The 26,518-nt window shown below is 37.9% G+C and overlaps 1 protein-coding gene across 1 annotated transcript in view; it reads right to left on the reverse strand.

Moving 5' to 3' along the window:
- Positions 1–1,628: 1,628 nt before the first annotated feature.
- Positions 1,629–26,518, reverse strand: part of LOC309396992 (membrane-spanning 4-domains subfamily A member 4A-like) — a 63,422-nt gene continuing 38,532 nt past the window's right edge. Inside the window, exons 2-7 of the mRNA XM_081962647.1 lie at positions 7,326–7,573; positions 6,411–6,572; positions 6,199–6,255; positions 4,465–4,599; positions 3,868–3,981; positions 1,629–2,457 (exon numbers count right to left, since the gene is read on the reverse strand). Coding sequence (XP_081818773.1) covers positions 2,338–2,457; positions 3,868–3,981; positions 4,465–4,599; positions 6,199–6,255; positions 6,411–6,572; positions 7,326–7,541 — 804 coding nt within the window. The 5' untranslated portion in view covers positions 7,542–7,573 and the 3' untranslated portion in view covers positions 1,629–2,337. The remainder of the gene's footprint in view (positions 2,458–3,867; positions 3,982–4,464; positions 4,600–6,198; positions 6,256–6,410; positions 6,573–7,325; positions 7,574–26,518) is intronic.

Genomic DNA, 26,518 nt, shown 5'->3' on the forward strand with positions numbered 1-26,518 from the left:
TCCCTAGTAGCCTGGAGGAAATTTGCGGCAGCAAGATGGTTCCATCAGCTGCTTTGGGGTAATAGCAAAATGCATCTAGATATCCAAATTATCTCTTCGACTGTCATATTTTTTCCCATAGTAAATTTGTTTTTTTTTTCATCATTTACTTGATGGTGCCCCAATACTAGAGCTATTAAAGTTGAGGAGCAAAATTGTGCATTAAAATTGAGATATGCTTCTAGATTTTTTAAATATGTTTTTTATTTTATTTTTATATATAGATCAACATCAAAACATGAACGGTGAGGCATCTGGGTACCATTCATTTTGATACAAATAACAATACTAATATCAATAATATTTGTTATATTAATTAAACACATACTCTTAGTAGTAATACTTCTATTTGTATTAAGATATAAACCTTCATTATTTAATTATTCAATAGTATCAGTATGATACTAATGCCAATTACAACATTGTTTAAGCATGTATAATAATATCTAATCTTTCAATTTAATTATTTAATTTATTATATTTAATCAGGCCATCCTTACTACTCCTAGTATAGTACTGTATACATATTGTATTAAAATCTAATTCCCTTATTCCATCTTGACAACAATCACCATATTATTTAAACATACATATTAAATCCATCTTTCAACCTCTAATCTTCCATCTATTTAATCGTTTATAATATGTATATATTTTATTTCTACTTCTTTTAATTCTTTTAATCAGGTCCCCATTGTATTAAAGAATGAAGGGGAACCTCCCCCCAAGAAATAACATTTTCTTTCTATCCATCATCTCTTGCCCATTTTAATATTTCAATTCTTATTTGTTGTCTGGCATACCTCCCATACTCCTCTCTTGGATCTTTGTCTCTATCTACCTCTGTATTTTTACTGTTTAATCTAAGTATTCCTCCCGTCTCTATCGTCTTATACTGTCAAGCCTCCAGGCTATCTGTCCAAACCCCTATCTCTTTTTCAATGGGCTGCGGGGGGGGGAGGGGGAGAGCGCCCATCATGGCCTCCTGCTACTTGAACAGGGAATCAGCTCATCAAAGAAGAGAAGTAAGAGTGACATCATTTTAACTGAGCTAGATTATATTCAGGATATCGCCTATCAACTTGAACCTCAAAAACTGTGCAAATGTACATTTTGTACACCTATAAAATCATTGTAGGAGTCAAACTTTTCACAATGTATTTATGGACAAGGAAGCAACGAATCTTTGCTAGATTCCCAAGTCAGTCATGAAGGCTCAAGAATTCTGAGAGTTGAAGTTCACAGATCATAAAGGGGCCATAATTGCCCCCACCCACCCACCCAAGTATACCCTCCCTAAAAGTAGGAATGGTTTTGATTTGGAAATTGCATGTTTACACAATTGTGAAATCTTCCAGGAGGCAGATAATGTACTTATAACTTTCCCTATTGGAGGTGGGAGCACAGTAAAAAAATGTGGTTTTGATCAATTTAAGTACCCAAACAATATGGAATATTTTAGCTATATACAAACTTCTTCTAATCTGTTTTGTAATCACAGGGATTGTGCAACTGCTACTACAGGTAGTTCTCAACTTACAACTGGTGACCATTCAAATTTACAACAGAACTGAAAAAAGTGACTCACACGTAGCAGCATCCCCATGGTCACATGATCAGAACTCAAGATGCTTGGCAACCAGCATCTACTTAGGGCACTTCTGGCATGCCAGAATCAGGGATTGCCGTTTGTGACCTTCCCAGATGGCTTTTAAAAAGTCAAATGTGGGAAACCAGATTCACTTAAGCACCATGTGAGTCACTTAACAACCAGAATAATCCACTTAACAACAGTGGCAAAAATGGTCATAAATTGGGCACAATTCACTTAAACTGCCTCACTTAGCAATGGACGTTCTGTTCCAAACTGCCGTCGTAAGTCGAAAACTGTCTGCATTGTGCCAATGATGTGTTTTATAAATAATCTGTGCTTTAATTTGGTAGCCTTTTTTCTGCAGCATCAGACCTTGTATTGAATTCCATATTTGTCACAAAAAAAACAAACGTCATCTAGAGTATAAACAAAATAAACAGCCTCCATCATTCACTGTAAAGCGTGTACAGTACTTCCTCATAAATACGCTGATGATTTGCAGCACAAATTCTTGCTTCTAGGAAAGAGTTATAACTATTAAGTAAAATAGAAGAACTTTTAAAACTTGCCACCATTTAATTTGGTGTTTAAAAGCTGTAATTGAAAAGGAAACAAGCAAGCTGAATGACAAAATAAAGTAATATAAAATGCATTGCTTCTCCTGAAAGCTCTTTTGCCAACAATTCTCATATTTCCTTCTTGTTTTACTGAGGATTGGTATCCACGTTATCGTAAGTCGGTGGAGAAGGAAGAGGAGCAGGATTTGGTGCAGCTGCGACTGCTCCACCTTGGATGACTTGGTAAGGCATAAAAACCATAGTTGGCTGTAACAGAAAAGAATAGTCAACACAATAAGTACTCTGTTATGTCCTGGCAGCCAGCAACAATCTTTTACATACTCAGGGACACATCTGTTACTCTAGGTAGGAGGAATAGATTTTCCTGTTGTGTGTTTTCAATAGTGATGCTAGCAGTGTCCTAACAGGCTGAAATTCTTAATAGCTCAAAGTCCTGAGAGAGAATTCTTTAAAACTATATATTAACATGCAACTGGCTAAGTAACCTTTCCTGATCAAATCTACCAGTCTTATCCACATATTCAGAGAATATCTGGCTTCTCCTGAGGACTTTCGGGGACTGATTTTATTTTGTGTGTTACTTTTTGTTCCATTTGTATATTGCTTATATTTTATGTTCTGTATTCGTATACACCTGTATTGTTGTAAACCTCCAAGGCTCCAACTTAATTGAGGAGCAAATAAATAAATAATATTCTCATGATTTATTTACAAAAGCTGCCATGTTATTAACTTCTTTTAACAATTTAAAGGCTCAAAGAAGATCCATTTCCCTCCAGGGGAGAATGGAGGTCATTTTTTGATTTCTCAAATGGCTTCAAATGACAGTGGTGAGAACTGACAAAGGAGAATATTTGTAGCTCAGGGTTTAAATGTTGGTCTCTGAGCTTGCCTGTTTCTTTGCAGACGTTTTATGATCCAAATAATAAACTGGCACTGATGATGCAAAGGTGTTTTTTACAAGATGCAACTGCACTTTCTGGTTTTTCTTTGAAGACTTTTCACTTCTCATCCAAGAAGCTTCTTCAGCTCCTTTGGGACAACCATGACCTGGATGACTGAGAATATCCATATGGACTGCACTGATGATGTTATCGAATTTGAGTAATGCAACTTCTGCAAGAAAGCATCCAAACTAGAGAGCAACATTTTTTAAAAAAAATGAAAAAGGCCTATTTTTTTCTTCAAATCAATGGACGTATTCTGGAAAAATGGGATCAAGTGACAGAACCTTTAAATTAATATAGTCACACTACTTAAAGTAAATATATGCATTTAGAATTGAGCCCTCTTGAATGAGGACATGAATTTCTGCATCACGGAATTATAAAGGGACGACAGAAACTGTGTTGTATTCATGACATTCACTCTACAGCAAAACAGAAGCTGGGGACAAAATTGGATCATCTAATTATTCATATGCAGAAGCAAATAAACTACAGGGTGTTGGATCAAAATTCAAGCCTCTCCCACTTTAAAATATTACTGGGTAACCTGAGTAACCAACCTCACTTATTGTGCAGGATAATAAAAAAGAAACAAGCAAAAGGTGAGGTTAGGTGGAGTTAAATATAAAGAAGAAAAATGGACAATTTTACTTACATTCTTTTAACAATGAGAACTGCGAAAGCTATTATCGGAGTATCAAATAGTTACCTGGGCATCAATACAGCAAGCTGCCTGGCACCCAAAGTGAGCCAGGGAAACAGTGATGCAAAATTCCAGCACGCTGAACAAGAGCAGCACACAGGAGATGCCATAACCGACACCCTGTAGAGTAGGAAGACAAGTGGAAAGATAGTTGTAATCTGATGAGAAATTAATGTAATGGTGTGTATTGGGAGGAACAATTGCAAGAAGGGATGAGGAGATGGAGGTGGCAGGGAAATCTGGTATAGATTTCAACATGTGCAGCTGTATTATATGCTATATAGAATTCTCAAGTATTCCTTATTTACCTTATTTACCAAAACATATTTATCACTTTTTTAATAAAAATAATCCCCTCCCCACCAAAAAGAAAGAAACTGGAGAGGGAAAAGAAATCTATAAAGTCATATGCATGATCATAAGGTTGCTTGCCCTTATTTAACACATATATGTATATTTAAAAAATTCAAATGAAATAGAACACATCTCTTTGGGACTGAGACTTATTCAAGGAAAATTTCAAAGAAAAGTCAAAGGGCATGGAATATCCCTTCTGGATTCTGCACGTGAAGCCAAAATGTAAAACAAGATTGGTTTACTTACTTGTAAATGGTAAATGGCATATTGATTGATATACCTCCAAGAAGCACCGTAGATTATCAGCTCGGATAGGTATAGAAATATACCAGCTAATGCCATTATAGCACATGTGATGTTCATTCCTACACTGGATTTCACCTGAAACAGCAATACACCAGAAGGAGAGAAAATGCAATTACAGTGTCAGCGTAAGTCTTACTAAATGGAAAGCATAAAAACAATTATCCCCAACTATGGTAAAAACAGTGACAGAATTCAATCTATGTGTGTGTGTTCAATGACCAGTGGTGAAACCAGACAACCTCCACTAAGATCATAGCAATCAACAACACGTTTCCCCACAGTGGAAATGCAAATGCCACAATTCATTTGAAGACCTTTCACTGTCAAATTCCTTCTTTCTGTTTCTGGATGTCAATCTCCATTGAAGGCCAGTGATTAACAGTGACAGGAAAAATGGTACAACTTTTTCACCCCATAACACTTTGCTTAAAGAAATCCCAGACAATTTATAGTAAGACGTGACATTCTCTAAGCATTAAATGTTAATGTTAAATGCTCTTTTAACTATAAAACACTACACAGAGGCTACAAGAGAGATGGGAATGGAGAAACCCTTGGAGCCAATAGTGAGGATTGTGAACATTTAAAAATGGCTCTCTTTTTAATTCTCCCCTGTCAGGAATGTAGTATTTTTCTATCAGGGTGGGGGGGGTTTCTTCTCTTGAATCCACACTGTGCCCTTTGCAAAACAAAAACATTTCTGTGTTGCCATGAACACACTTTAAATCAAGGGGGGGGGGAGAGAAAGCAAGCCCTTTGCAGGAGGACTACCATCAACTCTCCCTTTGATTCCCAGGAGGATTCCCACACTTGTTCCATACTTTCACTCCTAACATGCTGAGCTGCTTCCTAATGTTGCTTTCATGTAGGAATACTTTTGAAACAGGAACCTCTATTAAGATGGAGGAAGAGGAGGAGGAATGATGTTAATGAAGATGATGATGATGATGATGATGATGATGATGGAAGTTTGCTTCAACACTAGGGCATGCAAGAAGACACCTCTACTCAGCACTCTCAATAGTAATAGCACTTAGACTTATATACTGCTACACAATGCTTTTACAACCCTCTCTAAGCAGTTTACAGAGTTGGCCTATTGTTCCCAACAATCTGGATCCTCATTTTACCCACCTCGGAAGGATGGAAGGCTGAGTCAACCTTGAACCTGGTGAGATTCGATCTGCCATATTTCAGGCAGCAGCAGTCAGCAGAACTTGCCTGCAGTACTGCATTCTGACCACTGTGCCACCGCAACTCACAATTACTAGTAGCAACTAAGGAAGCTCTGGTAGAACAAGCACCCATATTATGATCATTGACTCTCTCAGGCTTCTCTCATTTTCTTCACAGGACCTGGAGTGTTGCAGGTTGCACCTCAGGAAGGGAACTTGGCAGAAATCCCATCGCAAAATGGGGACCAGGGGAGGCTCAAATTCTGGATGGCTGAACATTGTCTACTGTTGACATAGAACTTTCAGTGGAAGCAAGGCTTGGAAGCAAAAGTTCATCAAAGAAGGAAGATGGGGTGGGGAGTTTTTGAGTTTGTTTTTCTTTCCCAAATGTTGATTTAAGACTAAGTAGTATCTGAAGAGAATTGGCACAATAAAAAATCCTCAGTGCTTACAAAGAAACAGCATAAAAAGAAATTCAAATGCTACACAGGTTTCTCACCAAACCGTGACTTGAACTGTTCGCAGCTGCTACACAAAGTGATCCAGAAGAAATAAACTATGGAAAAGGAAAAGGAAAAACAAATGATTGTAGTCATTGAAAAATCAAAAACATTGAAAAAACCATTTATAAAAGCAAACAGGACTTTTATAAGGATCTATTAGCCATTACTGCCATGGGCCATGACTCAACAAAAAAATTCACATACTTACGAATATCCCTCCCCAAAAGGGGTAACCTCCAATTGCAGACAAGGGGAGATAATAAGGATAAGGATAAGGATAACGATGATAAAAATAAGAATAAGAACTAATTGAAGCAAGGGAGACAGCCCCAAAGCCGATGTGGATCAGCCCAATCAATATTTGGACAGCCTGTGGAAGGAAAACACGCAAAGTAAGACAACTTTGTTCGCTGAATCTGAGAAAAACATTCTTATTTGTTAACACCCCGGGAAAGGCATCACTTTATATCCATCTTTGAAAGATCCCCCAAAGATGTTGGGGCTTCTCAGCTTCCAGGGCAGGTGTTAACCCAAGGCCTGGTTTCCTATGGGGAAAAATCCAAATGGGGAGAAAGGAAAGATTGGGACACTGTTGTCACTATGTACCAGACATTTACTCCAGATTATGATCTAGTTTGACCCTCAGTGGGGCTGCTTTTGCCAGGAAGAAGGTTTGTAAGAATATGTAAGATAGATATTCAAGAGAAAAAAGACACCTTTCGCTACAGACTCCTCTGCAGGAGGAAGTTGATCATGGTAATAAGTCCAAAGTGACTTCAACCGACTTGGGCTGCAGCCAATCCATGACCAGGTTCTTCTGGAGAAAAGCCCAACAGTTGCACTTCTCAGAAGGAAGGGAGAAAGAGAGATCTGGCTGAAACCTTGGCTGAGCTCCACTTTCTCAGTTAAAGAGCAAAGCAAAAGAAATTCATATCGGAGTTGGAATGTTTTCCAGAGACATGAATGAAACCACCAGGAAGAACAGAGGTTTCTGGAGTATATTCCAGAACCAGACAACAGCCAAGTCAAGTTCTAGAACTTCAACATGGGGCTCTCAGGTCTCTACATACATAGCTCTAAAACCTTAATGCATTGAAACAAAGACATAGCAATGCATGCCTACCCCAAGCACTTTGGGCTCAGCCTTGAGGAATCTCTCCAAAGGACTGTTTTCTGGGACTTGTTGAGGAGCACTGGTGGGAATTCCAAGTTGCTGAGCTCCATACTGGGGATATGGAGTTGCTCCAGATGCCTGAAGGGCAACACTGGACAATCCAGGAGCCGTTTGGATTATATTTGCTCCATTAGAGGGGATGAAAACTGTGGTTTCACTGGCCATTCTTGCTGGAAGGGATGCCACAGCTAAGTTACCTGCAAACAAACAAGTGAGGAAAAGTTAATGTCTTAACATCAAGGAGGCAAATTCTGGCCCTTCTCCTTAATGTCACTTTATGAGATAATATTTGCCTGCAGTAAAACTGAAGATGATTTCCAGAAGGCTTCAGGGAGCAGAATAGTAAAAAAAAATACAACTTTCTCAGGGATAGAAATCCTTCCTTTCCTCACCTTTCAACCAGAACCAAAGAAGCTTCTTGCTTGAGAAGTGAAATGTTTTCAAAGAAAAAACCAAGAAAGTCCAATTGCCTTTTGAAAAGCATCTTTGGGACAGGGTTGATTTTGAATCTCCATGGACATCAGTTGAGAAAAAGTTAATCAGAACACGGGGAACATAACATTTTTCAATGCAAAAGGTCTTTTTCTGATCTTAGCACCACTTCAGATCCCCCAGGTAAATGGCATTTCCATTTGGACAAGGTTTTATTGTACCTGCCCTCCTTTCCTGTTACTGGGAGATGGATCTAAAGGCATCAGGCATGGATGATCATATTGATTGCCATTTTCCAGGAAGGTCATACCGATTTGGACATAAGTTACTGTGAAGGACACAAGAGCAGGATCTGTATCCCACCTTTGCTTCACGGATGAGGTGAGGCTTCTTGTCAAAACACAATTGGACCCTGGGTTTCCTAACAAAACAACCCCAGAAAAAAGTGAAGCAATTCAGTAAAGTCCTACATCTAGTAACTCTCCGGTTTTGAAAACTTTGACCAAAGGGCCAGAATTAATCCCACTAGTTAGGATTTGTACAGACCTTAAGAGAAAGCTTCTTCCTTCTTGAGCTGTATTAATTGGAAGTCAAAGTTAAGCAAAACCCGACCCATCCACCCTCCTCTTTGAACGATGAACTTCAAATATTGAATCTCGGTAAATTTATATGGCGCCTTTGCGCGTATTGGGCACTTCCATCAGGGCAAGATTGATTGCAAACTCTTCCGTCCGCTAATTCTGCCCTGAAATTCTCTCGTCTACGGGGGCTGCGGGGCTGCGGGGCTGAGAAGACCGCGGGTGAATGGCTGCGGGGGAGAAGCGGCAGGCACGGGATGGTCCACATATTAATTCTATGCTATTTTGTAAAAAAGTAATCAGAATATACTCACGACCACCGCTCAAGACGAGACACACCTAAGCCTCAGGGGAAACGAAAGTAACACAACATGAAGAAGTGGAGGGCGGGGCTTGTTCACCTACTAAAAGTGGGGTTTACCCATCTTAATCGAAGACTCCGGAAAAAACATCTTTCTTGCCCCTTTAACTGTTGCAACAAATAACAGTTTTGGGCCAGGAACCTTCTGCGCGTTCAGGGATGAGAAGAAAACTCACCAAGATTATAAACTCCTCTTATTTCCATGCTAAAACAAATCACTGAAATCAAACTTATCCATGACATTTATTTATTTGTTTGTTTGTTTGTTCGTTCGTTCATTCATTCATTCATTCATTTAACAATAAGTACAAATAAACAAGTATGAAAACACATGGAAAATGGCACAACTAAATGGATATAAGTAAGAAAAACATATAAATGGGACAGTAGGACAGGGACGGTAGGCAGGCTGGTGACCTTATGCACGCCCCACTTCTTCCGCTTCTCTCTTTCTCCCAAAGTAACCAAGTCCCGCGCTTGAAGCGACCCGTTTTCAACCCCTCGGAATCGCCAGACAGAAAAAACAAGGGGACGCGCATTGCGATCACAGCTTCCCTGTCCGTCACACAGACACAGACACAGACACAGACAAAGACACACACACACACACACACACACACACACACACACACACACACCGAGCTCTTTAAGTGGCCTTGTCCAGCTGTCGGTTTTCCTCTTTTAGTGGTGCAATGGTTAGAATAGAGTATTGCACATTCATTCTACCCACAGCCTGGAGTTCAATCCTGATGGGTTTGAGGTTGACTAGCCTTCCATCCTTCCAAGGTCAATAAAATGAGGACCCAGATTGTTGGAAGCAATAGGTTGACATTGTAATCTTAGCAGAGATGCTCTAAAGAAGTATCAGGTGGTATATAAGTCTAAGTGCTATTGCTAAATGTCTATGGAGATTCTCAGCCATCCAGGACATCCAGGCTTTTTCATAAGACAACTGGAATCTCTTGCTATTGCTATTAAGGATGCAGGGTTTACATGTAATTGACAACATTGGATCCCCCTTGCATTAGGACTACTGGAGTCTATGCTCTTTGGAAACCTCTTCTGAAGGCAGATTTCAACAGGTGACTTGATTAACTTTATTGGCCCCAAAGGCTTAGGAGATTTAGAACTGAGTAGAATTTGTATGGAAGATTGCTTGGAAGGATATACAGAGTAGTTAAAGAAATGCCACAGGACAGGAAACTACCTGGATTTGCTCATGTAGGCACCAAGTGTCATCTTGGGCTTGAAGGACACATTATATTTTCAATGGGATGTTAGGGCAAAGGAGGCATGGATTCCACATGGATTTCCCTTCCTCTGCTCTACCTGACTAAAATTAAGTGTTGTAAAGCAGCTATGAGGATCTGAGGAAAGCATTTAGCTCCTAGCCAACCCCCTCCCTCCTTGATTGCAAGTTTTAATAATAGAAGAAAGATGGTAAAGTAATGTCAATCAGTTCAGGTCTTAGTAGATCCAAGACATTTAGATGAGCTGATTGGACATTGTACATTCGGTTCATTTTATGGGGATTGGTCCATATATCAGTGAAAGTAGAAAACACCCTGGTTCTTCCTTGTATCTATCTTTTCTGGTGACCAATTAGGTTTCATGTGGATTTTATAAAAAATAAAGTTTTATCAGGTTCCAACTGGACTAAGTCTGAGTTTCTGTATAGAGTTTGCCTTCTGTTGTGGACAAGGTTTTATAGAGAGAGATGGGAAATACAGGCTGAATTAGCACCTGTGGGATTTTTGATGGAGAAATTTATAAAATCACTTTTAAATCCACTTCACAAATGACCATTATTTTTTTAAAAAAATAATTGTTTGTTGTAGGCCCAAGAAGAAAGAAAAAAAGAAAGAACAAGAGATTACAACAACAATTTGATTGACAGCATCCTGAATTAAAACAAAACAAAACTTATCCTAAGAGGGGGGAAACGATATTAAATCCTTTGATCTCAACTACATTTGTATCAGCAAGTCAAGAATGGATTCTCTTCTGGAATAATGGAAAAATTGTAGGAGGAAGCAGGACTAATAAAATGCACTTCCAAGGTTTAGAACTACCGTATTTTTCGGACTATAAGACGCATTAAGATTTTGAAAAGGTAAGTAAGAAAAAAAGTTTTTATCCTCCCCGGCTCCCAGGAGCACTCTGCAGGCTTCAGCAGCGTTTGTGGGAAGGGGAAAATGCCCCCGGGTTTTTTTGCAAAACGGGGGCATTTTTCCCTTTCCCCAGTCGTGCTGAAGCCTGCAGAGTGCTTCTGAGGGCTGGAGGAAGGGAAAAATGCCTCTGTTTTTGTGAACAACAGTTCATTTTCACCCATTTTTCTCAAAAATGGAATGTTGGAGTGGGTCTTCGAGAGGTTAGAAATGGCTGTAAAAATGGGTGTATAATACGCACCAACATTTCCATGCTCTTTTAGGGGGGGAAAGGTACGCCTTATACTCAGAAAAATACTGGTAATTCTCTTTTTGGGAATTGCCCTCCGGTTGAATGTTTTTTTTTTTTTGTGTATAAAGTTTTTTATTTTTATTTTCAAATTAATTCTTAGATATACATTCTTATAATTATTATTTAACTTATGTCAATTCATATCATTTTTCCACCTGTATATTTACATTTTAATATTTTCCCCTTCCCCTATATTAATCATGTATCGTCTGAGATATTCATTTCATGTTTTGTCCCTTTTTCTTTCTATTTATACCTTTGTTCAAACCACTCGTAAAATCGCCCCCCATGTCCTGTAGTACACTGATTCCTCTTTGTCCTTTATTCTCAATGTCAACCTGTTCACTTCTGCGCAATCTAATATCTTCTTTATTACTTCCCATTCTGATGGGATTTTGTCTGCTTTCCAGTTTTATACAAATACAATTCTGGCTGCTGTTATTATTTCTACAATCAAATATGAATCCTCGTTACTGTATTTCTCAATACAATACCCAATAAAAACATCTCTGGCTTAAACTCTACAGGTTTATGTAGCATTTCTCTAACCACGTTTGTATTTTAACCCAATAGCTTTTTGCATCCCACACGTCCACCACGCATGTTCCTGGCAATTGGTGACATTTCCAACATTTAGCTGATTTATCCTTAAACATTTTTGCTAATCTTTCAGGTGTCTTGTGCCATCTATAAAACATTTTATATAAATTCTCTTTATATGCTGTCGCCATTGTCAGATTATAATTCCTTTTCCATAGTTGTTGCCATTTTTCTAGTTCTATTGTATATCCAAAGTTTTTTGCCCCTTATCATTGTTTCTTTGACCTCTTCTTTGTCTAGGTATATTCTAAGTAAGTAACGGTAGAATTTTTCAATCATTTTTTCATCTGTTCCCATGAGTATCCTATCTAATTCTGAGTTTTCCATATTAAAACCATACTCTTTAGCATCTTTCCCATATCTTGTTTGTATTTGAATTTATTTAAACCATCCTATATCAATCCCTTGTTCTTCTAATTCTTTCTTCTGTTTTAGTTCTCTCTGCACTGTTAATATATCTTTGTACCTAATAACCTTTTTCATGCTACTAGTATTCAGATGTGCCAGAGCCTCTACCATTGAAAGCCACATTGGTACTTCCATATATTGTTTTTCTGTTACTTTTTCCCATACTGTGTATAAACCATTTCTTACATAGTGCCTCTGAAACCGGGGTGGGTTGCTCCTGGTTCTAACCAGTTTGGTAGAAGAGGTTCCTCAAATCTACTGTACTTTTTAGAACCGGTTGGTATGGTGGGACAGTCTGAAAGTAACCATGTAATCTATTTTTCCCATACCACAAAATGCGTGCCAACCCAGTTGCATAGTGTCCCTCCAAGGATAATAACCTTGCATTTCTTAGTAGTATCCATTCTTTTATCCATATTATAGCTGCCACTTGATAGTATAATTCCCAGTTCTGTACACCAAATTCACCTCTAATCCTAGAATCTTGTAGCATTCTTATATTAATTCTCACTTTCTTTCCTTGCCAAATATATTTTCCTATTATTTTATTTAGTTTTTTGAAGTATTTTTTCCCAGTTTTATCGATATTGTTTGGAATAAAAATAATATTCTTGGTAATATATTCACCTTAATTACCGCTATTCTTCCCATTAATGATAGATGTAAAGTTTTTCCATTTCTCTATATCCATTTCAATTTGATTTCTTAGTTTATAATAATTATCTTCCTTAATAGTTACACATCTTGAGGCCAAGTGTATTCCCAAATATTTCACTTTTTTTTACTATTTGAATATCTAATTTATCTGTTATTTCCCTTTTCTGTTTTTCTGTTATATTTTTCACTAAATTTTTTGTTTTGTCTTTATTAATTTTTAATCCTGCCACTCCTTCATATTCTTCTATTTCTTCTAGTAGTCATGGACCTGTTCCTATTGGATCTTCAATAATAAATACCAAATCATCTGCAAATGCTTGCAATTTATATTCTTCCCTTTTAACATTCATTTCTTTTATATCTTTATCTTGTCTTATCTTTCTGTTCAAAACTTCTAGTGTCAATATGAATAATAGTGGAGATAGTGGGCACCCTTGCCTGGTCCCTTTTCTAATTGGCATTTTTTCTGTCATACCTCCATTTACCACCACATTATCCTGTTGTTCTTTATAAATAGTTTTAACCATATTTATAAATCCCTCCCCAAAGTCCATCATTTGCAGTTGCATTATCATGAATTTCCAGTTAACATTATCAAAAGATTATTATGCATCCAAAAATAACAATGCCATTTGTTTCCCAGGGTGTACTTCATAATATTCTAATGCATTCGATATAATTTGCATATTATTTCTAATTTGTCTCTTGGGTAAAAACCATTTTGATCTGAGTGTATAAATTCACTTAACAGTCTTTTAAGTCTTTCCGCCATTATTGATGCAAACATTTTATAATCCACATTTAATGAAGAGATTGGTCTATAGTTCTTTATTTGCTGCAAGTCTGTTTCTTCTTTTGGGATAAGAGTTATATAGGCCTCCGACCAAGAATCCAGTATTTTTGCTTTCAGTAACACCTCTTTGAATACTTCTAGTGCGTCTTATAGTTCTAAAAATATGGTATATGGTCCAAATCTTCCTTCTCTGAAAATCACAACCTTCCATCATTAAATTATAATTGAAATATGTACAAATTAATGAAAAAAATAGAGGCCATAATCATACGGGAAGCTGAAAACTTGTGAGATCACATTTGACCACTGAAATCTCACGAGAGATTGCAAACTCAGGTATCAGCTTTTTTAACATTAAGGTAAAGGTAAAGGTTCCCCTCGCACATATGTGCTAGATGTTCCTGACTCTAGGGGACGGTGCTCATCTCCGTTTCAAAGCCGAAGAGCCAGCACTGTCCAAAGACATCTCCGTGGTCATGTGGCCAGCATGACTAAACACCAAAGGAGCATGGAACGTTGTTATCTTCCCACCAAAGGTGGTCCCTATTTTTCTACTTGCATTTTTACATGCTTTTGAACTGCTAGGTTGGCAGAACAGCCTTTCATTTTTAAACAATTTTAAACAATATTTTTTTAACAATAACATTTTTAAAAAATCAATTTCATTTTCATTTCAGATGTAGCAATTGACATTTTGATATGGGTTGATAAATGCCGAGATGTTGTCTCTCCCTGCATTAGAAGCCATCAATGGAAAATAACATTAACATAGATGGTGAGAGAATGATATTTTTCACTAAGCTCTCATTCAAGTCGATCGATTGAACCAGCTGACATATCCTGAGCATGTTTCATATCCTTTCCTTCATGGAATGCTGTGTCTACAGGCTCTACAATTTTGTTTGACTCTGACAGAAAGACCACTGAGCAGAAACCTGGTCCCAAGGAATGCCTCACAGGGTGACCTGCCCATTGGGCCTTTTCTCCTCTATCCAGGGCTGACAGAAAGGTCATTGTAGAGAGGGATGGTCACAAAGAATTCCCTTCCTAGAGCAACCAGCCTGTCAATCAGACAGAAACAGAGCCGACCCACAGAGCAACTGGCCTGCTGGGAAATTAAAACTGTGCTGAAAGGAGACAGATACACAGCAGTTTTGCTTTGGTTTTTTTGCTTTTATGCACTTTTGGTGGGGCTGATCTTCTGGGATCATGTCTGTCTACCATCACAACCAGGGTGTGTTCTGGCAGGCACTGCCAGTTTGCTCGTGGGCGCATTGCACACACATGCACACTTAAATAAAAATTGTTCTGCGCATGTGCAGAAGCAAAAAACAAGATGGCAGCTCCTATGGCATCTCCCGGAGAACCGGTTCGGGGGACGTGGCAGGTCTGGGTCACTGCTGAACCCATCACTGATCACAACCGCAGATGCCTCCGGATGGAAGTCAAGAACCATGCTATCAGTGAAGCAATGCAGATTGTGTGTATAACAAGGGCTGTGATAAGGGAAGTTGTAAAACATGATTTCCACCTTGAATGAGAGAAAGCCAATGGTAGCTGCCCTCAGCTATGGAATGGAAATGAGAGGGAGGCTGTATCATGCAGATGAGTCCTTAAAGAATGGCTTCAAGAAGCTTTTGAGGCAAAATCAGGAGGCTGTGTGGATATGCTCATTCTCACCTTAAGCAATCTCCTTCTGCTCAGGAGGAGGCAGAGTGTCTTCCAGCACTCAAGCTACAAGCACTCCTCATTTAACAAGCGTTTCTGTCACCAAAGGCTTCAGTGAGGCCTGCGCTCATACGTGGGAGTTGTGTGTGCATGCACTGGGGTGGGGAGGGCAGTGCATTATGGGTGGGCATCCTTTTGGCACCTGAGCAGAAAAACATTCACCATCACTGTCTTAGTGCTTAATAAACATCGTTTTGTCTGGGTATTTAATTTGCTTAACAATACATATTACATCTCCACCCTTTTTCCACCCACTGATAAAAAAGATTCCATGTTTGATAATATTCTGTATCTTCTTTCTGTTTAATTTTTAATGTCAGTCTGTCCATTTCTGCACAGTCTAGATCATCTTAATTATTTCTTCATCCGGTGGTATTTCTTCATTTTTCTAGCATTGCACAAATAAAATTCTCGCTGCTGCCAAGATATGCAATATTAAATACATATTTTTCTTATCATGTTTACCAGATATTATACCGAATAAGAATAGTTCAGGTTTAAGATCTACATGCTTTCCTATCATATTTTCTAGCCATTTTTGTATTTTTTCCCAAAACAATTTGCTTTACCATAAGTCCACCACATATTATATTATGTGCCCGTTTATTTTATTACATTTCCAACATTTACTAGACATATTTTTAAACATTTTAGCTAACCTAGCCAGTGGTAAGTGCCATCTATCAAATATTTTATATAAGTTTTCATTATAGGAGGTACTACAAGGGGGAGAAATTATCCAAATATTTTGGACCCAAGCAAAGCACCAAGTTGCATCTGTGATACAAGCCTCATATCCTAGAACCAAAGCTGTAGAAAAGCTTGCTGGAAGCCTTGAGTATCAGTTCTTGTCTTATTCCAATCCCCCGTCTTCTTCCATCCGAAGCCATCTGCTTTACTGTACTATTGTAGGCATGGCACTGATTAAGATATAAGTTATTACCTCTATCCCTATTCAAGCAGAATGAGGAATCAACATAAATCATAAAGAAATTGTTATCTACAGAAGATCTTTGCAAACATAAACACACCTGAGAAGTGGTCTTGAATCCCTCTGCCTTAATTTAAATCTGGGAACACTTTGCTCAAAGAGAATGATTATAAGTCTGCCCCCAGGGGTTGATTTGTCCAAAGGAGGTGGGGGGGGGGCAACTCCAGTTGGATTAGGCATCTATTCATCTTTATAGGGCTTAGTTAGCAATGAAAGGGATATTCAGAAGCGCCCTATTAATCTTGCAGAAATTACAGAGTGGAACCCTGGATCAAATGGAATCCTGTTCCTTCCATTCATTTGACTCCTATACATCTATAAGAATATTTCTCAACACATTTCTTCTAAACTGCACCCACTGAATCTACCCACAAAACAAAGCATAAGAAAGGAAATAGGGTGACATCAATTCAGCTGTGGCTAGATTCAGGATGTAACCAGTTGAATTTGTTTTCCTTACTAAGTTCATTTCTGAGCTGCAATGAAAATGAAAACAAGCAGTTGCATGAATTAAGTTCTTTATTTTCCACCCAAGAGCAACTACAGCAAGTAGGCAGTTGTTAGATAGGCAGTTGTAAAGCCCCCGCTCCATCCAACACGGTTGTACTTACATTATAATCAGCCTTTCTTATAGAATGCCACCCGCTACCCATCTCAGCATCCTTCCTCCCTCCTCCCTCCCTTCTTTCCTTCTTTCCTTCAGCTTATTATTCCAATGGCTGGTTTCTCAAGGAAAAGGATTTACATGACTCAGGTTAGAATGAAAGGGGTATCTTTTGCTCATTTTCTGAAGCACATTCACACATTTCAAATGAAACCCTTTTCCTTCAATTTATTGGACTCCATTCCTAACACTTACAGCACAGTTTCCAGGGTGTCAGTTCTGAGCTGCATCCAGTGAATCTCACCACAATCTCAGAAGACAGGAAGTAAGAGTGACCTCATTACAAATGTGGCTAGATTGCATTCAGGATATTGCCTATCAACCTAAACCTCAAAACCTGGGCAAATGTACATTTTGAACGCCTGTAAAAATCATTGCAGGGGTCAAACTTTTCACCATGTAATTATTGATAAGCGAGCAACTAATCTTCTGTACATTCTGAGAGTTCAAGTTCACAGATTGTAAAGGTGTCACAGTTGGCACACACACACACAGAGACACATACCTTCTCTGAAAGTATGAATGGCTTTGATTTTGGAATTGTACATTTGCACAACTGTAAACTCTTCAAAGTTGCAGCTAATGAATGACTTTAGAGCTTCCCCTGTTGGAGAGGGAGTCAAAAAATCAAACAATGGCAATTTGCATGGAATCTGTGTTTTTGATCAGCTTAAGTGTCCTAACAATATGGAATATTTTTGGTATATGCAAACTTCTTGTAATTTGCTTTGGGATCATAGTGATTAGCCACCACTATTACATATAGTTCTCAACTTACAACTGATCATTTTGCGACCATTCAAAGTTATAACAGACTTGAAAGAAAGAGACTCATGACCAGTCCTCACACATAGCAGCATCCCCATGGTCATGTGATCAGAACTCAAGATGCTTGGCAACCAGCTTGTGTGTATGACATTTATGGCATGCCAGAGTCAGTGATTGCTGTTTGTGACCTTCCCAGCTGGATTTTAAAAGTCAGTGTGGGAAAACAGATTCACTTAGCAACCAGAATAATTCACTTAACAACAGTGCCAAAAAAGGTCATAAATCTGGCATAATTCACTTACACTGACTCACTTAGCAATGGACGTTCTGGTCCAAATTGCCTTCATAAGTCAAGAACTACCTGTATTGAGTCTGTTAAGTAGTTAAGCTCCCCGTTAGAAGAGCGAGTATGCAGAGAAGCGTAATGAGAGTGGTATGGAAGAACATGCACAAACCAGCATACAGAGACACTGAATAGTATAAAAATATAGTAGTTTACTATGTGGAAATATAGAGGTATTCAGAGTCCAGTTAATAGTCCAAGTCATACATGGTTCCGTAATTCAGTTATCAAAATAGTCAGTCTAACACACAAAGTATAGCTAAACAGTAGCAAACCACAATACCTCAAAATACACTGATCAATGTCTAACAAAACAGAGAGCTAACATCCATTCTGGTTCCCTCTTATTGCTGCTTGAGGTAACAAACCCATTACATCGCTTAAGCATTTAAAGTAACAGTAAAGTAATCATACCTTATATACATTGCCAAGCCAAGCCTAGGGTTACATCCCTAACATTCTCCCCTCTTGGGTTGTCAATGTATTTACACACAACTTCACATTCTCAATCCATAAACATCACAACATTGTTTATGTTTGATTTTAACACACAATACAGTACATAATGTAGGTTCAAGATACATTGCATAATGCATCCTTTATCACACATAGAACCTTTTATATCAACATCATCTAACTCATCAGGGTTTTTACATAATTTCCATCCATAATGGTTTACATAATTCCCATTCACTCCAGTTTTACGCTTATAAAACCCGTTTGCGTCCCCTTGCATATTTACTTGAAGGTAAATCAGTCTCGTCAAGCACTCCCAGATCCTGCAATGACTTAAACTCGCTGTTCATTTCAGTTTGCCCTACTTTTTTATCCTCAGTTGGATACATAGTCAGCTCATGGTATGCAGCAGGTATCTTATCCACCTTACCTGCAACAGATGCCTGATACCTATCAGGTGGTGGCATTACACGCATTGACCTTCTGGGCAACTCAGGGCTTATTGGTGGACTATCCTGAACGTCCTCCTGCTTTAACACTTCCTCCTCCTGAGTAGACTACTTCCCTTCATCACACGTTTCTGGTATTCCTGATATATTATTTTGATCCACTCGGGTTTCAATTACTACCTCATCGTTGTTTATTTCCAGTTATCCCAACCAACATGCTCTAAAAACTTCGCATTTGCACTGTGATAGATCTTAATTGTCCCTAGTTCCAAGAACCTATAAGATCTATGGTTTGAGTTATAACTGTCATTGCGTTTATTTGGTTTGCCAGCTGTACCTGCATTCTCAGTTATTCTGTGCAGCAATGAACTGTCTTCTTATCAGCAAATGTTTTACTGCACATGTCATTACATCACATAACTACTTCTTCCTTCCTTTGTCTTTATGCAGGCAGGCAAAGGAGCTCTGCCAAAGATGTGATTAATTTAGTTAGTAAGTTTGTATTTTTATTTTATTTACATTAAAAGTTCTTTTATTAGATTATGCCTCGGGTTTATTTTCGCTTACTTCAAAATTATACTACAAGGAATGCCAAGATTCACACCTCATTAATTCAGGGCGGAATTCACACCCTGACACAATGGTAACACATGATGGTTGATTTATGGTTTTTCTCTTGCTTTGTTATTTTTTAAAGATAAGCGTAATAGGCTAATTTAGACAGATAATTTATAGCGACTGAGGAATGCTTCTAAGATGCCTAAGAAGAAGAAAAATAAAAAGAATTCTCTGCAAGGCATTCAGGTATTTTCAGCCTCTCCGATGAAGAGAATGAAAGTATTTTACAAAGATTTACAACCCTCGAAGCCCCGCTTGCTCCAGCAACCGGACCGGATGAAGAATCTGCTGTGGGACACAGATCTCAACAAGATAGAGCTGCTCCAGAAGATGACGTACCCAGACTGTGGTCAGTGACCCCTTCTGATTATGCATGCTCCTAAAATCTTACTGAGTTTGAAACACTCGGTGCCAGGCCAAGGCTTTCACAGCTGGAGAAATTTCACTCCCACAGAGAAGGAGATATTTCTCTGCACCTCTGAGCAAGCTATGAAAAGCTATCGTGATCACATAGAATTTTTTGAAAATGAGTTATTTCAAGCCAAAAGGGCTTATTCCATGCTCAAATCAGAGAAGAGGGATTCCCATGCTTTTCAAATTTCTGAAAACTTGCCTTCTTCTCCAAAGCCTAAGACACACCCCCTGGAGGATATTGTGTCAGGCAAATCAGAACAGAGAGATGTGCACGTGTCACAATTGCCACATGATCTCCTTTGTTCTCCAATTGCACATGCCACGCAGGCAGAAATATTACAGCCAAAAGATGTAACCATAGCACCATCCCCTGACAGAAATAATTTACTCTGACATAGTGGGTCCTTTTCCACCAACAATTGGTGATAAAAAGTATTTTCTAACAATTGTTGATAATCATTCTAGATATGTATATGTATATCCTATGAAAGAGAAATCTGAGACCTTTCAGATCTTTAAAGACTTTGCAGCTTTTGTTTCTACCCAATACCAAGTTCGCATCACCAGAATCCAGAGTGACCATGGTGCCGAATTCATGTCTCAGCGTTTCCAGGACTGGATACATAAGAATGGAATTCTTCATCAGACATCCACTCCATACACAGCGGCTCATAACGGAGTCGCAGAACGAAGACAAGGGGTCCTACAAACCATGAAGAGTTGTCTCCTAGAAGACGCCAATCTCAGTAACATATACTGGGGTGAAGCTATCAAATATGCAAATTACATTGTCAACCGTACTTGGAGCAGTGTAATAAATCAAACTCCTTTCTTCATGATGTATGGCTACAAGCCTGATCTCAAGAACCTCCACATTTTTGGTTTATATACTATGGTGAACATTCCCTTATCTCAAAGAAGAAAAGGAGGTCCAGCAGCAAAGAGACTGAGATTTATGGGTATTGAGGATTATTCAAAATGGAGCAAATTTATTGATCCTAAACATGTAATTGTGATTTCACAATCTGCTAATTTTGAGGAAGATATTGACTGGTCCAGGATTCATTCCAATGATCCTAGAGTTTATTTTCCTAGAGACAATGTTGTAGATACCACGCAGCCTGATGACCAAGGTTCACAGGCAGATATTCCTTCTACTTCTTCACAACCTGATGTTCCATCTTCGCGAGCCGCAGATGCTGATGCTAGCGATGAATGTGAGGATGAGGACGAAGCAGAAGAATTGACTGTTGTTCCAAGATGTTCCAAGAGGGTCACAAAAGGAACTCCTCCACAGTGATATTCGTGGCAACTGACAAAAACACCCTTGCCTTTGATTTGCAATGTTACACTTCCTCCTGATACGTTCACATAAATCAAACAGCTTCCTGATTCAGAGCAAGAGAAATGGTATCAGGCAATGCAGGATGAAATGGACAGTTTAAAGAAACTTAATGTATTTACACCTGCAAAACCTCCAACAAACAAAAAAGTCATTGGCACTCAATGGGTTTACAAAATCAAGAAGAAACCAAATGGTGAGTCATTGTACAAGGCTAGACTTGTAGCTCAGGGTTTTCCTCAATGTTATCCTGAGGACTACACAAACACCTACTCACCGACAGTCAGAACTGAGAGTGTAAAAATTGCTTTAACCACTGCAACTATTCTTGGTTTAGAAGTTTTCCAGTTTGATGTGGACACAGCTTATCTACATGCTGACCTAGATGAAGAGATCTATGTGAGAAGCCCCCCAGGATTCCAACAGCAAGAAGGGGATACTTGGTTCCTAAACAAAAGTCTTTATGGTCTGAAACAGTCAGGTTTAATGTGGTACTTATGTCTTACTGACAAACTAAATTCAATGGGCTTTATTAAGTCTGAAACTGATGAATGTGTGTTACAAAAAGATCTAACAATGCATATGAGATAATTCTTGTTTATGTTGATGATATTGTTTATATTGGTCCAAATAAGAAAATGAGTGAGATTTTTGCAAAAATTTTGCAAAGATGACATTGAAATCTTTAGGTCATATTAGCACTTATTTAGGTGTTCAGATTGAAAAAACACAGAAGGGGTTTAGTCTTTCACAAGAGGAGAAAATTGACCATATTTTGCATCATGAAGGATGCGAACACAACAAAAACACCCATGCAAACAGATTTTCACAACTTGACACATGAATTAAGTCCTGAGTTCGAAGATCAAACACTTTATCGTTCAGTCATTGGGTCACTGTTATACATTAGTAGTTGGACCAGACCCAACATTGCACTTAGTGTTAATCTCTTATCTCAACATGTAGGTAAGGCAAAACAATTTCATTGGACATGTGTTAAGAAGTTATTGAAATACCTGAAACACACTAAACACATGAAGTTATTGTTAGAACCAACACATACTGATTATGCAGAATTATGTTGTTATGCAGATTCTGATTGGGCAAGTGCTAAGAAATCATGCAAAAGTACTTCAGGTTACATGATGTTCCTGAATGGATGTCCTGTTTACTGGCAAGTGAGAAAACAGAATTTTGTTTCTTGTTCATCTACTGAAGCTAAATATGCTTGTGTTTCAGAGGCATGTAATTTTCTAACATAGTTTGATGCTTTGATCACAGATATCTGGACACGTCCGACTCAACCAATCACCGTGATGGAATTCAATGAATCGGTGGTTTATATTTCTGAGTCACATTTCACCCTGACAATAACCAACAAATATTAACTGCCTTGCATGAATTTGTCCCTTTAATCTAATCTGTGCTGGAATATGCACCCATGCAGGAATTCCAAACGTGTGCAAGTAGCTCAAATCAGGTTTCCTATCATGCCAACGAGTAAATGGTACCTCTCCAGTAGAAGCATTTACAACTTTGTTCAGTAAACGATTATGGCTTCACCTCATAATGTTTCAGGCAATCCTGAATCGGCTAACATGGTTCTAGTCATAGCTTGTAACGTTTGCCCCCTTCGTTCTACAAACGAATTATGTTGAGGTCTGTAAGGGGCAGAACGTTTATGCTCAATACCAGCTGTTTTTAACATAGTTTGGAATTTATAATTTGTAAACTCCGTCCCATTATCAGTAACTACAGTAATAACCTTGGCTTTTATCTTTCTTTCCGCAAATCTCAACCAAAAAATTGTTGAAATGTTTCTGTCTTGTCTTTCATTAAGTAGCAGAAACCATATCTTGAGTAATGATCCATGATACTCAAAACATAACAGGCACCTCCCAAACTGGGTTTTATAGGTCCAATTAGATCAGCAACAACAACTTCCAAAAGTTCCTTTGTTTTAAACCCATTAAGTTGCTAGAGTAACCCTGATCTTTTCCTTACTACATACATTACAATTTAAATACTTACTGCAAGGTTTTAATTTTACTCCCTCTGACAACTTTACAGTTTGTTGCAGTGTTTTGAAATTAATGTGTCCCATACGCCTATGTAGCAGATGTATGCATTCATCATGTAGCTTCACATTATCATACACTGAATTAGCAGTATGGTCGTCAGTTATAATATATAAACCATTTGTTAATTTTGCAGTAATCCTATTACCTTCTTTTTCTATGATACAGTTATCTCCCCTAAACGTTATTACATAGGCAATGTTAACTAGAGTTCTTACTGATAACAAATTAAATTTCAGTTTAGGTATATACAACATGGATAAATTCTCATTTACAAATGAACACTTTGCCATACCTTCACCAGATGCTTTCACCCTCCATCCATTTGCCAAAGATACATATTGCTTGCTGGCAGACATTTTTATAAAACAAGTCTTATTTCTAGTAATGCACTGTGATGCTTCACTATCAACAACCCATGAATCATGGCTTATTGGTGCATTTCTAGAGATAGTCAAAGTAGACATACCTAAATTGACATTACCATGTTTCTTAGCCTTTCTAGTATTCTGGTGTTTTGCATGTTTACAGAATCTAGCTATATGCCCCTTTGCCCCACAAGAAAAACATTTTCTAACAGTATAGGCAGTTGAAGGTGACGCTTCATGTTGTGGTGGTTTCTCTCTCAGTTGTTCTCTTTCCAATCTTCTTCTGGACTCTTCCAACAGGCGTGCAGTTATGTCAGTCAATGTTAGTTCATTTCAGGTTAGGACCTTGAGGGACGATACAAAATCATCATAACTCTCATTCGGTGACGACAGAATGATGTAAACTTGATGTAACTCTGAGAAAATAAGTTCCTTTTCACGTAGCTCTTGGAAAACTCCTTTTATAAAGTTTAAATGAGCTAACATATCTCCACCCTTCAGAAGACATGCCCTAAACAGTTTGCAGGTAAGATGTATATGTGCACCTACAGTGTCATATAGATATATCTTCTTCAAATTCTCCCAACATCTTGCTGCAGAATTCTCCCCACAAATATGAGCTAACTGTTGGTCAGTCAAAGTTAGACCAATTATACACAATACTCGTTTGTTGCATCTTTGAAACTCTGCTATCTTCTTGGCATCATCCTCATCATCTGTATCCCAAGAAGTCACATCCGGTGGATTCTGTACAGCATCCCACAATTCTTCAGTACACAGGATTAGGCTGCACTTCATTGACCAGGAAACATAGTTTGTTCCATCCAACCGGGTTATTGGTGATAAATTTGCTGATGGTGCGTGTGCCATCTTCTCAATAATAGTAAACACTTATAAACTAAACAGCTCTCTGTATACGGTAATGCGTACCAATACCAACTCTCTTTTTAACTATGTCTGGAACACTCTGGGCACACAGGGTACACTGGGCCCATAACCAGTGTTAAGTAATTAAGCTCCCCGTTAGAAGAGCGAGTATGCAGAGAATCGTAATGAGAGTGGTATGGTCAACATCTAACAAAACAGAGAGCTAACAGCCATTCTGGCTCTCTCTTATGGCTGCTTGAGGTAACAAACCAATTACATCTCTTAAGCATTTAAAGTAACAGTAAAGTAATCATAGCTTATATACATTGCCAAGCCAAGCCTAGGGTTACATCCCTAACAGTGTCAATGACATGTTTTATTAATAATTTGTGTTTTAATTTAAGTAGCTGTTTTTATCTGCATCACATCTCCTACTTAGTTCCATATTTGTCAAAAAAAAAAAAACAACAACAACCCGTCATCCAGAGTATAAACAAAAGGGTAATAAAAAGCCTCCATCACCCACTGTAGAGAGAGAACTTCCTCATAAATACACTGATGATTTCCAACCCAAGTTCTTGCTCCTTGAGAAGCTTTATAACTAGGTATCAAGTAAAATAGAAGCACTTTCCAAACTTTTCACCATTTAATTTGGTGTTTAGAGGTTATAATTGAAAAATAAACAAGCAAGCTGGAGAAAATTAAGTAATATGGAATGCATCTCCTCAGAATAAAATGTGAAAGAAACGATGATAAAATGGGCAATAAATTTTGGGTATAGTATAGAATTGGCGGAATGGGAAAAAAATTGGGAAATAAATTACAAATTAACATTGGCAACAGCATATAGAGAGAACATGTACAAAATGTTCTACAGATGGCACCTTCTACCAGCGAGAATTGCAAAAATGTTTCCGGAGTGTTCACCTATCTGCTGGAAATGCAGCCAACAACATGGAACATACTATCATAGGTGGTGGACATGGAAAAAGTATTGGAAAAAAAATAAAAGATTGGCTAGAGGAGATTACTACACACCAAATTGCACTAAAACCTGAATTATTTTTGTTAGGGATTATAAAAGGAAATTATGAAAAAAAATTAGATACTTAATTATACACATAATTACGGCAGCGAGAATTACATTTGCACAAAACTGGAAAAATAATTATACACCAACAGAAGAAAATGGAATAAAAAAAATTGGAATGTGCAGAGATGGATAGGCTCACGAAAGAACTAAAAGAGAAAGAAGAATCTGAATACTACTCCACATGGGATTTATTGTACAATTGGCTAGAAGAAGGGGGGTGGGGAGCAGAAAAGCCAAAAAGAAAGGAAGAAAGATTAACAAATCAATAGACAATTACAAAATTGGGAAATGATTAAAAGATAAAAGCACGTGATAGACTATACCAAATAAATATTATACAAAATGACATAAATGTAGTAAAAACTTTTATACATAGAATATATAGAATATTATATATAGAATGAAAAAAATGTATGAAATAATGTAAATGCACAAATCTGAAAAGTCATAGTTAAAAAATATTCAATATATTATATATTATACAAAATGATGTAAATGTAGTAAAAAACTGTTATGAAATAATGTAAATGCACAAATATATAAAGTCATAGTTATAAAAGATTTATTTGTATAGATAAAACAGGCACAACAGATATGTAAAAAATGCAATGTGTTGCAAAGATGTGAAGTTTGTACGAACAAAATTAAAAAACATTAAAAAAGGAATGCATCTC

Source organism: Natrix helvetica, assembly GCF_964273705.1.
Source record: "Natrix helvetica genome assembly, chromosome: 1".
Lineage (NCBI taxonomy): Eukaryota > Metazoa > Chordata > Lepidosauria > Squamata > Natricidae > Natrix > Natrix helvetica.